The 13,722-nt window shown below is 49.6% G+C and overlaps 5 protein-coding genes across 5 annotated transcripts; 2 read left to right on the forward strand and 3 right to left on the reverse strand.

The window, feature by feature from the left end:
- Positions 1-50: 50 nt before the first annotated feature.
- N7532_002672 (uncharacterized protein) lies at positions 51-1,904 on the reverse strand (the record flags this gene model as incomplete). Its single annotated transcript, XM_056615166.1, has 1 exon — positions 51-1,904. The coding sequence occupies one exon, from the start codon at positions 1,902-1,904 to the stop codon at positions 51-53; it is 1,854 nt and encodes a 617-aa protein (XP_056478138.1).
- Positions 1,905-3,130: 1,226 nt separating this feature from the next.
- N7532_002673 (uncharacterized protein) lies at positions 3,131-5,395 on the forward strand (the record flags this gene model as incomplete). Its single annotated transcript, XM_056615167.1, has 1 exon — positions 3,131-5,395. One exon carries the CDS (start codon positions 3,131-3,133, stop codon positions 5,393-5,395), a length of 2,265 nt encoding a protein of 754 aa, XP_056478139.1.
- A 304-nt stretch (positions 5,396-5,699) lies between these two features.
- Positions 5,700-6,537, reverse strand: N7532_002674 (transcription factor domain-containing protein; the record flags this gene model as incomplete). Its single annotated transcript, XM_056615168.1, has 2 exons — positions 5,700-6,337; positions 6,408-6,537. 2 exons carry the CDS (start codon positions 6,535-6,537, stop codon positions 5,700-5,702), a joined length of 768 nt encoding a protein of 255 aa, XP_056478140.1.
- A 511-nt stretch (positions 6,538-7,048) lies between these two features.
- On the reverse strand, positions 7,049-8,269 carry N7532_002675 (cupredoxin domain-containing protein; the record flags this gene model as incomplete). Its single annotated transcript, XM_056615169.1, has 3 exons — positions 7,049-7,681; positions 7,733-7,801; positions 7,964-8,269. 3 exons carry the CDS (start codon positions 8,267-8,269, stop codon positions 7,049-7,051), a joined length of 1,008 nt encoding a protein of 335 aa, XP_056478141.1.
- A 4,347-nt stretch (positions 8,270-12,616) lies between these two features.
- Positions 12,617-13,680, forward strand: N7532_002676 (sulfotransferase family protein; the record flags this gene model as incomplete). The annotated part of the gene is made up of 4 exons (XM_056615170.1): positions 12,617-12,693; positions 12,751-12,946; positions 13,005-13,306; positions 13,365-13,680. 4 exons carry the CDS (start codon positions 12,617-12,619, stop codon positions 13,678-13,680), a joined length of 891 nt encoding a protein of 296 aa, XP_056478142.1.
- Positions 13,681-13,722: the final 42 nt, after the last annotated feature.

Consider the following 13,722-nt stretch of genomic DNA (forward strand, 5'->3'; position numbering starts at 1 on the left):
CATATGATCGTCTTGTGTTCGGATCGCATTACCCCATTCCCAGTATGGCATTAACCGTGCAATTCAAGCGAGGCTTTCCTAATCATCATCCTCTCAATCTTTTCAAGATCTATGATGTCCTGCGCAGTAGCGGTAGGCTGGTGTATCATATGGCGAAGGACAACCTGGATAGACGCAATCGCCTCCGTAGCCGAAGGAGGCGTGACATCTACAGGGCTGATGGGCTCATCCAACTCTTCGACGGACAGAAATGCGTCTCTCGCAGGATTATAATCCCCGGCAATCTCCTCGGCAGCCGGGTTCGCAAATTCCTGGAATGAGATAACTGGAGCATTGCTTCGATTGAGTCGGAGAGCATGCTGGTAAAGCTGAATGATATCAGGCGGCTGTGGGGCGCGGACGAGGTCGATTCGTGGATCTAGGAGAGTGCTTTTCCTAAAAGCCTTGTAAATCGAGGCGTTTGGAACGTCGTGGCGCCAGTTGCGCGTGACCCAGACCAGGGCGTACCCGAGACACATTTCCTGGATGGGTGAGCAGCCCCTGTTGTATCCTGCGATGATGTAGCCGAGGTATTGTCGCCGATACTGCTGTTTCAGGATCCGGGCAATGCCGCACGAGATTGGCGGTGTAATGACTTCGGGGATAATTGGGTACGTTTCAATGTGGATGTTCGGTGGGGGAGGGGTTGCTTCGATGGCGGCCGTGTGAGCTGGGAAATTGTCCAGCATTAGCAAGACCTGACGCGAGCCGATGTGGGCGTAGAAAGCCAGTAGCCACTCTTGCATGATGACCGCTGACATCCATGCTTGTTTGTTATATCGCCATTTGACGTCCAAGGCCTGCATATTGGCTTGTCGAAGTGATTCGGGCGTGTGTTTGTGGCCAATAACCCAGAGTGGTAAGCGATCGGATCCTGTAGCATTTGTGCACAATGTGAGACAGATCCGCGCATTCGCTTGGTACTGTGACCTTGGGTGATAATAGGTATATCCAGCGGGAACAGACATGAACGGAGCCTTCCGCCACAGCAGGCCTGTTTCATCCATATGATAGATATTCTCTGGCATGAACTCGCCGCCGAAGCTGCGCAGGGCCTTTGTCTGATTGCGACTATTCGCAATATCGACCAGAGCAGGCCCCGTATCTTCAGGTCGATTTCGGTGGATCTGATCAAACTCGCGACGCTTTCTGAATTTGTTCAACCAGCCGTAACTGAACGAAGGCATGGCTCGTCCCACGTAATCCATGATTTCTGGCCAAAATTCACGCGCTTTCCTCATGATTTGCTCACCGGAGACGCGCTCGTGTCTGTTCTCCGCCTCGTCGAGCCAGTCGTTCAGCTTGTCTTCTAGGATGGGCCATTGGGCGGGCTGCCGCCGTTCTGAGTCAACCGACACAGGTCCATTGTCCAGATGCTCGTACCGCTTGGACAAGATATAGGAGACAGTGGATTGGTTGAGGCGTCGACCGTATTGCTGCTCAAACCAGTCAATACAGTCGACATGGCTAGGTCGGGGATCCTGGCTGGCGGACCAGCTGCGAAGGGTCTTCTTCTGTAGTTCCGGAACGGCGAAACGCTGTTTCCTCGCTGATTGACTCTCGGCCGGTGAATCAACCCGACTCGCCAACAAAGGGCCAACATTTTGAGAGGTTTCCTGGGCGTCAGGGTGCTGGACAGTGCGCTGTCTCTTCCCTGGTGGTTCTCCATCAGACCACAACACAGGTTCGCCCGTAGATGAGCCTTCGGGGACGGGCCCCCCATCAGAACGTGTTGAGGTCGGATCGTTGGAGCTCGACTCAACCTGTTGATCTTCCACTGGTGATACTCTTGGCGACGAATTAATTTCAATCGCGAGGGGGCGATCACTCTGACCATTCTCCACGTGAGGCTCCTGATGATTCATCGTTGTTTGAAAGCTCCCACGCGAGGAAGTCACGTCCATGGCAGAGCTCCTGGGGCTTCCAAGGGAGCTTCCAGCTTGGTGTAGCCCACGGAAGTAGGGGCTGCGAGCTCTATCGATGTGAAAGTACGGGATGAACAATTTTTGAAGGCGCGCAAGGCGGAAGAGAGAAATGACGAGTACAGATCTCGCTGTCTCGATACAAACATATGCCGAGCGGAACGACACTTGCGGGAAATGCCAAGGGGGCATAGCTGAGCGTGTTTAGAAAAATCACGTGAATTGACCCACTCATGGGTTGAATTCCTACCCACGATCAGGTGGCTGGGGTGAGCGTGGGTAGAAATTTCAACCCATGGTCGCTTATTTTTAGCGTGAATCTAGTGTAGACTGATTATAAATACCCATTTATCCTACAATCCTATTGTTTACATATTTGCCAAAATATGTCTGTCTTCAATCATCCAGACTTTGCAGGACGCTTTGAGTCTACATTTAATGATGAATTGGTCGATTTTCAAGACCGCCCCCCCCCCCCCCCCCCCCCCCACTCAGTCTAACATTCACTACAGCATTAAAGCATATAGAAAAGAGAGGCTTTAAATATGGTTACTCTATGCACTGTATATGAAATATTGAGGTTACAGGTTAGTTGTTCTGCTAGCGCGTACTTAATCAGCAGTGGTAGCCAATTAAAAACACGAAAGTGGGGATCGTGGGTTGGAATTTCTACCCACGCTTAGCTGTGTTAGCTGAGCGTGGGTAGAACTTCGGAAAAATGATTTTCCAAACGGGTGGGGCAGGTCACGTTACTTTTCTAACCACGATCAGCTGGAACCCGAAATGGCAAGACGCCGCCTGGCGGAGAAGGCACGTATATCGTCTATCCGGGCACTTGCTACTAAGATGTATCAAGGTTGCCTAAGCTCGTAGTACGTTTAGGGGTGCACACGAATAAGGATTTTGGTTATTCGTATTCGTCAATTTTCCTCAACTCATTATTCGTATTCGACTGGCTATTTTCGTGACTTTATTCGTATTCGATTCGTAATTATTCGTAATTTCCGCCAAGACTAACTTACCCTTACTGTAATAGAGACCCACCGCCCATCTAACGATGCTCAACGCGTCGCGTGATTGTTTACACTGCAGATACACGACCATAATTTCGTTTTCTACGCACTTCTTTCCTATCAGTCAACTATCAGGACAAATTTCTCGCGCTACGAATGGACGAGTCCACGGAGTCACAGCGCAAACGGCCATACAGGTCTCAGCGAATCAATTACTGTGCGCTCAATGATGGCATCGACGAGGAGGCTCCACCAGAAGACCGCATTATTGAGATCCCTCCTTCGAAAAGGGCACGCAGTAGCGTTGAACCGATTACTCCTGATGACTCTGCAAGCCAATTAAGCCGGGCTCGAAGTCCACTCGTGGCGATCTGCTCCCAAAATGAACTGACTGCGGAGGCGTTGCCTGACGTGGTCAGTATCTCCAATGAATCTGGCCTTTCTCGAAGAAAGATGCAGAATCAAGCTCTCTGGGCACATTTCGACTGTTCCCCGCTACCGGGAAGGATGTGGTGGCCAAAAAGGGGAAAGGGCCCAATCAACGACCGGGAGGTGCGCTGCAAGCGATGCAATTGGAAAACGACAGATTCTACAAGGGCAACATCAACATCCAATATGATGTTCCATCTCTCTAAACATGGTATTATCCTAAGTGGCCCTGAAAACAGTTCGGAGGACGACAGAAGCAGCATAAAACAGCCGTCAGTTAGCAGCTTCTTCCAGAAGCGGACTGAGGAGCAGAGAGCAAAGGTCCTGGAGCAAAACCTGGTTCGGTGGGTGGTTATAGACGACATGGCATTTGACGCCATAGAATCGCCCCCCTTCCAACAGATCTTCCAGGACTTGGGTGTTTCACTCCCTTTCGCATCTCGCATGACAATGGCTCGTCGAATCGATCGTGATTTCGACAATTGTCGGGAGCAGTTGATTGAAGAGCTAGAGCAGACATGCCAAACGATCTCTCTTTCGCTAGACGCTTGGACGAGCAAGAATTCAAAAGCCATGTTCGGGGTTGTTGGCCACTGGTTGACAGTGGATTTTCAGTACCGAGAGCGGGTTCTTGAATTTACGGAAATCCACGGCATTCATAGCGGAGAGAACATGGCAGAAATTCTTCAGACGCTTCTCACAGAACTTCGAATCGAACACAAGCTCCTCGCGATCACAGCAGACAATGCCACAAGCAATGAGCGCTTGCTATCGGAATTATATCTCAATCTCACCGAGAAATTTCAAGCCATGTACGGAGCCGTGAGTGCTGCAAGAGCCCTACGATTTCAAGGAGTGGATAGTTATATTCGCTGCACTGCGCATGTGCTCAATCTGATTGTCAGCGATATACTCGTCATGTTGCAAGCAGGGGACCACGCGTCGGCGAATGCAGCTTGTGATCTCATGCAGGAAAACAAAGAGATTGGCCCGCAATCACCATTGGCTCGCCTTCGGATTATGGCGCTTTGGATTGCAAGAACCCCGCAGCGGAAGCAGCAGTGGAAGATCATCTGCCAGAGCAATGGGCTCAAGGACAAGTTCATCGAGTACGACGTGGATACAAGGTGGAATTCGACACACCGAATGCTCCGAGACGCCCTGAACGCGAAGCAGCAAATCAAGAAATGGATCCACCATCAGTTAGATTTTCCACCCTTCAGTGCTGAGGATTGGGATCGTCTCCAACAAATTGAGGGCTTCTTAGCCAGGTTTGAGGAGTTCACCCTCACTGTTTCCAAGCGTCAACCGCAAATTACCTTAGCCATCCCCATTTACTATGAACTGCACGATCTGTTGCATGATGCTGCGTCTAGGGAGGGAGAATTCTCGGATCTGCACCTGGAGATTTCTGCTGCTGCTGCTGCGGGCTTGAAAAAGTTCCAAAAATACTACAACCTGATGGATGGACAAGACGCCTATTATGTCGCCCTAGTGCTTGATCCGCGATTTAAAACGCTCTTGCTAGACAGAGATCTAGGCAAGCTCACAGCACCCCAAGTTGTCACGCACATCAAAGAACTACTGCATGATCAATATCCATTGGCAGTCGACTCGTCGGCAAAGCCCTCTAAGGAGCAGCCGAGCCTGAAGAAGAGCATAGAGGCCCGTTTACTTCAGAAGCTGCAACCTAAGAAGAGACATTCATCTGACATTGACCGGTACTTTGAGGATGACGTCGTCACGATAAATGAGTCGATTTCACAGGACAAGAATTGGCTTTTATCGTGGTGGAGAGCACAGAGGAACGAATACCCACAGCTAGCTACTGCTGCACGAGACTATCTGGCCATTCCTGCATCATCAGTGTCGGTGGAGAGACTATTCAACAAGGGACGAGATTTACTGGGTGTCAGGAGAAACACCTTGAGCGCGGAGACTATGCGGCGGTTGATGTTGTTACGAGATATATATCTCTCTGAGGAATATTAATCACACGTGATTTTTACGAATAATTTACGAATAAGACACATTTTATTCGTACGGATATTATATAAGCGACGATGCTTATTCGTATTCGTAAAATTTTACGGTATTCGTACGAATATTCGTAAAGTGATTATTCGTGTGCACCCCTAAGTACGTTTTGGATAAATTCGTTGGCTTATGTATTCGCTAATAGCATGAATCGAAACATCAACCCAATAATACTGGCGGGAGTGTTTTCCAGTCCGAAGTCTGGGGTGACCCCTTCCCCAGTACGCCCATACGGCTTTCCATGCCCCATCGACAACCTTCATATGATGCTTCTCCAAGAACTGCGAAAAATATGCATTATAATCGTCCGATCGCTCGTCGAGCCAGCAAGTCGGCCCACAACATAGAGGGGCCAAGTGAGGGTAGCCATCGGCATCGAGAGCACACAGACGCGTAATACACTATTGAACGCAAACTGATATAGGTCTTGGTCGGAAGCCTCCAGAGCACCAGAGTGGTCTTGGAAAGCAGGATTCGTCGCCATGCGGAGCATCAGAAGACCCGAGAATTTATATGCTCGTGCTATCTGCACCATCGCTTCCATATATGCATCCATGGTTGGCAATGAATCAATGGACCATGCCTCCAAACTGCCCATCAGTGATTGCGCCTCGTCCCGCCCGTCTTCACCTAGTCGTACTCGTCCGATCAGATCGGCAAGACGGTGCTTGAGAGGCCATGATCTTCCAGCACAGCCGAATACATTGTCGACCTTGTCTGTGAACTCCGGTCCGTGGACGCCGTTGATGATGAGAGGCCGCCTCCCCAGGGAAAGAGCGAGCATGACATTAAAGTACTGGAAGACCTTGCGGAAGAATGTGATGCAAGGAGACACGATTGGTTGATTGTGATATTCGAGTAGGATCTTGGCGCCATGGAGATGGCACCACGCATTATCTGCGGAGTTAGAACAATCTGAGATCAGTGAGTCACTATGAGCCGCACGATACGGGGAACTGGGATATACCTCGTAGTAAATGAGCAGCAAACTGCCAGCAAGTAAATTCACACGAGCCCGTCTCATCAAGTTGCGCCAGTAGCAACTCCGTCGCAAGCAGACTAAGCGCCTGTGAATGCAAATGCGTCGCTCGTTCCATTGTCTAGTACAGATTTTACAGGTCGGACGGGCCTCATCGCATTTCTTACGTCGTTTGCGACTGCAGATGCGTTAGTGCGATCGGCATTCTTTGGGGGAAGGGGATGTCTATCCCGAGGGGGAGGTGCACGGTACCAGTTCAAGCAGCCCCATCTTGATCTTGTTTCGGAACCGCGAGGCATGCTGGGTGCGGTATTGCGGTTTATCTGAGGGGGATTGTGTATAATGACCCTGTAGGATTCGTGCTTGACGGCGGAGTGGGACAGGATCTGGGGGATCTGTGGTCATAGGATCGGCATGGAGTGTATTATTTGCATATTTTATTTCATATTTGCACGAAGGTATAACAGGATAAAAGACAGAGCGTGCACATAACAAATGGTATATCAAGGATGAACAAAAAGCGCCAGTCATGTCGGACCCGAGCAGAAGAAATTATTGCTCAATAACGACAAAAAACACCTGCTTTGCGACGGCCGATTCCAAATTACAGTCCCAACATCTCCAACATATCACCGCTCATCTCTAGATTCTGGAAGTTGATGTATGGTAGTGTTACCCTCCAGCTCGCTAGGACCACGATTCATGCGGGCACCGAAAGACGGATCCCAATTCCATTGACCAGAAATCTGACGAGGCGAGGAAGTACCATAGCTAGAGTTACCATCCCCAAGAGGGGGCGAGACAGTATTGAAGCGATTCGGATCCGGACTCGAAACAGATGTTGTATCAGTCATGGCTGGCTTTCCCAAATTGCTGCCTACTTCACTTTTGCGGTTCCAAGACTCGGCTCCCCCACTAGTCGGGTGGCTGAACATAGCCCAGCGGGCAGTGCGTTCGTTTCGTCCATCTTCCGATGACATCCACTTTTTGTAGACTCGATTACGACCGAGGAGGAAGAATAGAGCGACTAAAATGATAAGGAAGGCGGCACCGGCAACGGCGATTCCCGCAATCGCACCTTTGCTGAGGCCGTGGCCCCCAGAGTTGCTGCTGTCGCTGCTGGATGTGGATGTGGATGTTGAGGTTGGGCTTGTTGTGGATCCTTCGCCGTTTCCTTCGGCCGGCATATCCTGTCCTGGAACAAGCATGTATGGGTATGTCAGGGCTCGGTCATATTGTGCTTTGTAGGTACGCGTGGAATTCTAACAGAGCATTAGCGGATATGTCGCATCGTATGGAACAAAGCAACATACTGGATTGATCACGCCGACCATGCCATTCTCAAGACACGATCCGATCGCAGTGCAATAAAAGTAAGTTGGCTACAGCAGAGCCGAATTAGTAAACGTTCTGGTGTGTCTGGGCCTGGTGGGTACTTTACCTCTGTATCGTTGATGACAATAGACCAAGTTGGAGCCTATTTCCCAAGCAATGTCAGACACAGTTTCCGATGTCGAAGATTGAACCAACGATCTTTCACTCACTGGCCCAACAAGATCTCCATTATTCGTATTGAAGGTGTTGAAGATTCCTGAATAAAACAGGCCATCGCTTGCCGGGACGCATGGGGCCAAATAATCCGCCTTCACAACGGAATGATTCGTTGGATAAAACTCGAAGACGACCACATCTCCAACATTTGCAGTGAGGTTGTGCGGCACATATGCATGGGGATTTGTCTTCGGTCCAACCTGAACAGTATGCGTCGCTTTACTAGTCGATGTCGTTTTAGAAGCCGACGCGCTCGTCGCATCAGTACTCGTCGCCGTAGCAGACACCTCGGCTGACATCGACGCTGCACTTCCTAGTGTCGCCAGCGCGTATATGGCCACCAGTGACCTGAGTCCTGGTCGTGTCAACAACATCTTCAAATGGTTTAACGAGAGTGATGTTGTGCGATGCGATTTGCAGAAGGATGCACGGCGAAGAGAAGGACTCTGAAGTGAAAGAGGCCCCACCAGGCCAGGCCAGCTCATCGGGGCTTAGGCGACAGAGACCGGCTGAATGTGCCATGCTTTGTTCTTGATAAACATGGCTTGGCGCCCTGGCTTACTCGTCCGGCTGTTAATGGAAGTCAAATTGTGAAAGAGAAGGGTCGCACCTGCCATCCGCTTTGCGTTAGTAGTAGGCGTCCCGTTTCTCCACTTTGGAGCCTCTTGACCCTTTCAGCGGACCCAAAATATTCGGGCTACATTAGCGACCTGACCAATACTTCTCGTTGGCTTATGGTTGCAGGGATCACGCAGCCTCTGGTGCTGACTCGGTATTTTGTCTGGCGTGGTGAAAACTGCTGGTCAGGCCAAGGCGACAACGACCAACAGTACCTACTGTTGACCGTGTACTCGATTTTTCTTTCACCATCACCAAACGCACAAAGTGATTAAAATAGATAAGCCTCGCTCTGGTAGGCAATCTATTCTCTGGGTTCGTCTGGCCTGCGCTCCGCAGGACAAAGAACTTCTTGCATGTTAGTTTCCCCTCAGCCCTGCAGTCAGCAACGCCACGCATGGCGATCCCAGTGGATTTGGTGACTCGGCTACCCAGAAAATAAATTAGGAAGGGCGCGCCTGAATATCATCTTGCACACAAAGTCCAAGATGTTTTAGATTCGAGCGAGTGTTGAATCCGAAACAATTTCATGCAGGAGATGCAGAATGCCCTTTCGTTTTTGAGTCACCGACATGAACCATTCCTAACAATGAACGGTTTCTTGATCACAGTTCAAGTCGCAATTCAATGCTGACATGGAAGCGGCGCAGATACCTAAACTGGAAAATAACCCCTCTGTCAGCCTTACAAGCCAGCTTCGGGTGTCCACAATTCCCTTCCACTTGCCGTCGACGTCGCGACGTTCCTCGTAACCCCGAGCCTTTGCTAACATCAATGCGACCATCGCGCCACTTTTCCACGTGCTCGCAGGTCCAGTAACATTTATGTCTGTGGTTTAAATGTCTCCAGACTCATCCTGCAAGGCTCTGGCACAAGCCACGCCGTTCGGAGTCGCCATCTGGTATTGCATTAAAATAGCGTCTTGGCCCTCCGGGTTCGATGAATTCATCTTCAATTGGATTTCCAGCCGAGGAATTACTGCCAATCCTCTGCCACAGGAATCGGAGCTTCTCAGGATCCATGTTGTAATTCAGTCATAGATGTTTTTGCGATGGAAATTTGCTGTTGTCGGTGCGATTCACCCAATAAACGCATGCCGCCATAGTCTACGTTAGGGCGCGCAAGTGGAAGAGCTGTAGATGGGTTCTTCCGTGCCTTGTTGGACGGTCAATAAGTGAAATATATCGTGTAGTTGGTGATGTGTGCTGTTATCGAGAAACCTTCAGTTCGGTGGGCAGACAACACACTTCCAGCATTGGCCAGCGCTTCCCATTCCGCGATTTCCTAAACTTCCCGAACATTCCATCTATGAGTTCATGATCGCCACGATCCTTCCAGAGATCCCGTGTATCTTCAACAGTTTTATTCGACCGCGATATGCCAGCCATTCAGGAAGATGCCCACGAGCAAGAATCCGGGGATGCGGAGGCGCGGATCCACCCCCGCACGGCGACACCCCGGCTGTCGCTGGATTACCGACACCCACTTTAAAGGGAAACCACCGTTTGCAATTGGCGCGCGTTGCGCATCAGATCCATTGCTTAACACTAAAGAGCCTCCTCAACGAGGAATTTACCCAGAATTGCCGTTTGGGTTCCTGGAATGGAAGAGACTCCACATAAGCCGCGATTGACTTTTGTCGTTATAATGGATGTGGTTATAAGAGACCATGACGGGAAATATGAACATTGCTGCATTTTCGGAGATCTGCAGCATCGTGACTGAGTCAAAGATGCCCCAACGTGATGGGTGGCGTTGCAGATCGGGATATTTCAAGTTATACGCCAAGTTCTAACTACACCTTATTGGCGGCTGCGGGTGGTACCTTCATTGGGTTGGCATTGAGAGACCATTCTGTGCAACCCTCGAATACTAATTCTTCCCAGCTTCGACCAATCCGTCGTTGCGAACTCATTCCCACTGCGCCAATTCTCAAATTACTTCGTGAATAGCCAGCCATCCCAGAGATATGTGAGATCAATTGCTAACAGCCGCGTAGAACAATTCCGACCCACAAACCCAAGGCAATATCGTCATCCTATTCATCATCGGTGGTCTCGTGAGAGAATTTTTTGCCGGTCAATCCGCTGGCCGATTCGGGTGACTGGGCGTCATTATCCTCACCGTCGGAGTCACTCTAGTCGTCGCGGCTCAATGTCCCTATGCTATACGTCGGTCGCTTGGTATCGGGTATCGGCTGTGGGGCGCTTGCTAACAACACGCCTCGCTATCTGTCTAAGATATCACCACGGCCCAACGAGATAATAATACCTGACTTCCCAATGTTATGGAGGATCTTAGATTCTCGTTTATTGCGTAGATACCCTTTGCTTTCAGCTATATCGCTGGTGATACTTCTTGGCGCCTGATCTTCGCATATCCGTATATTGGGTCAATTGTTCTTCTTGCGGCTGTCTTCGTTCTGCTCAGCTCGCCTAGGTGCCTTAGCTTGTGAGGTCTGAGTGACGAGTCGATTGCAGCACTTGCTAAGCTTCATGATATGCGGGCATATCAATCGAAGATCAACAAGACACGAATGACTAAGTGATGAAACTCTAGCAATTAGAAATAAAGGGGACCCATTCATCATTACTGGGCATGCGCAAATCGAGGAAGCAATCCACCACGAAGAGCAGAAGGCCCCAATAGGGGCTGGATGGAGCTGGTCAAGCCGGGTCCTAATCTCAGACGATTCACATTGGCACTCTATCTGCCAGCAGTGCAGCAGTTGACTAGTATCAATTCCATTACGTTAGATTCTACCCCCCGTTCTATATCCGAGCCTTCCTAGCGCTTTTTACATGCCCCGACAATCTTCCAGAGCGCTGGCGTTGGAAACTATCACTACAAGATTCCGTTGAATGCCGGCAACTCTACATTGCGTACACAGCGCACCTCTTCATCACAGCAAGTAGATTGAATTGACTAACGCTTTTCAGGAACGCTCGTCTTCCTATTTGCTCTTTACACTCTCGACCGCTACGGAAGACGACCAACCCTAATCACAGGACTCTTCATCATGACAACGCTCTGGATCATCACTGGATTTTTTCTGGAATACTTCCCTGCGGGCGACAGCTTAAGCACGGTGGCCTATAGCTTCTCGTTCTAGCGCACACATGACGCAACGTGGGGCCATGCGGCTGGTGGACTCCTATGGAGATTTTACCGACGAATTTGCGACCTAGGGTTCTGCGATCTCTGTCAGCTTTACGTTCTTGTACAATCTGTGCTTCAAAGTCTACACCGTTGTTGTTCGCGACTATTTGATATAAGCCCAATTTCTTCTTCGCAGGTTAGATCCAAATAATCTCTCCAACAATTGGCAATACTGACTGGACATAGGGTCTTTGTGCAATGAATACAATGGGTACACTTTTCTTCCTACCTGAGACGCTGTAACACTTGAGGATTTGGATGATATTTTCAAGCCTGCACCGTATATTGTTTGGCTGGGAAATATCAGATCGAATTACTGCCGATCCTTGAAGATGCCGCAACTCCGTGAAGAAGAAAGAAAATGGAAATGAATAAGGAAACGAATAGAATGCAATTCTTGATGCTTGAGTCCATTGTCTTCTTATCGACTGAACTGTCACATTATGTTTCGAGCCCCTAGTCTTCCAACTATCGACCCAATACCGGGAGACCCCTATTTGCGACTAGCTCCGCTTAAGGAAACCTTCGCGGTTTAACTTCCAGTTCAGCAGGGTGTTCATTCAGCCTTAATCACCCTGTCAGAACTTAGAGATATGACAGCGATTGGGGAAGCATAGTTTTCGATCCACGTCCTCCGATGAGCTTCACACATCCGCCAAGTCAATAGCAATAAACTAGCCCAATTGCTGAGCGTTACTGCTGACTAGCTTCCTCCGCCCTTGCAACGCTCACCCAGCTGAACCCCCAGTGGGGGCCAGTCAGGCGCCCCAGGGCCCGAGCAACGAATACGAAGTCGCTTTAAAAGGCAGATGTTCTTTACGTGTACCAGCAACAACCTAAAGACTGATGCTGGCTTTCAAGGAGTCAAAATGTCACGAGAAGTCGATCGACTCCCAGAGCCCAAGGAGATTCGGCGGAAGAAAGTGATTGTCGCGAGCCCAAGTCGGTAAGACACCTTATACCGCCAAAAATATGCTTGTAATCTAATAGTGGTCATTCCAAGGTCTGGCACGCTAGGGCTTTATGCAGCAATGAAAATCCTGGGCTATCGCCCTTACCATCTATACGAATGTGTCTGTGTCCAAGGCTCGACACACATCAAGATCTTCAGAGAGGCCATAATAGCGCAGTATAACTGGCTTTCTGGAGTAAAGAGGTTGAGGAAGCCCGATTGTGAGAAGTGGTTGGCAGATTATGATGTGCGTTAATCACTTCTTAGCCAATTCCAATGTGCGACACCGATCTAATTTATCACAGTGTATCATTGAAGTACCCAGTTATCTCGGCATGGATGTCATTCAATCCTATATTGATGATCCCGAAGTCAAGTTCATTCTCACTGAAAGAAACCCGAAAAACTGGGCTCTGTCATTCAACAATACCGCGGCCAAGGTGGCCGCTTTAGCTACCACCTTCCCTGTGAGTATTTTGAAGTACTTCCACGCCGACCTTTATCACTTTTTCGACGTGAATGTGTTGGTATACCGGGCGTTGTCGAGCAATACGAAGCCTGGCGATGCCGAAAATGAAGAAATGCTCTGCGAATATTATTCTGAGTAGTAAGATCTCCATCATCTGCGAGCATGAAGGGCTTTAGCTAACCTACTAATCTTGCAGCATCAAAAAGGCAAAGGCGACCATCCCAGATGACCGACTCCTTCTGATCAAGTTGGAGGATGAGGATGGGATTGATTGGGACACTATTTGTCCTTTCCTCGGTCTCCCAGTTCCCAAGGAAGACTACCCCGACCGTCATTTTCCTGAGAAATTCGCGGCATTGCTTCAGGAATTCTTGCAGCCGAGGGTCAAAGCGGCCATGTTTAGGTGTGTTCTCCTTACTGTGTCTTTGTTGGGGGCGACTGGGTGGGCGATGGTGAAGTATGGGCCATCTCTTCTCCCAGCATTGCCCAGATTCATGTTCTCGCCCCCTTGATAATTACCACGAGTGTCGATGGGCGGAAAGTCCAGCTTAGGT

This window comes from Penicillium argentinense (assembly GCF_028826775.1).
Source record: "Penicillium argentinense strain IBT 30761 chromosome Unknown utg000003l_segment0_segment0, whole genome shotgun sequence".
Taxonomy (NCBI): Eukaryota; Fungi; Ascomycota; class Eurotiomycetes; order Eurotiales; family Aspergillaceae; genus Penicillium; species Penicillium argentinense.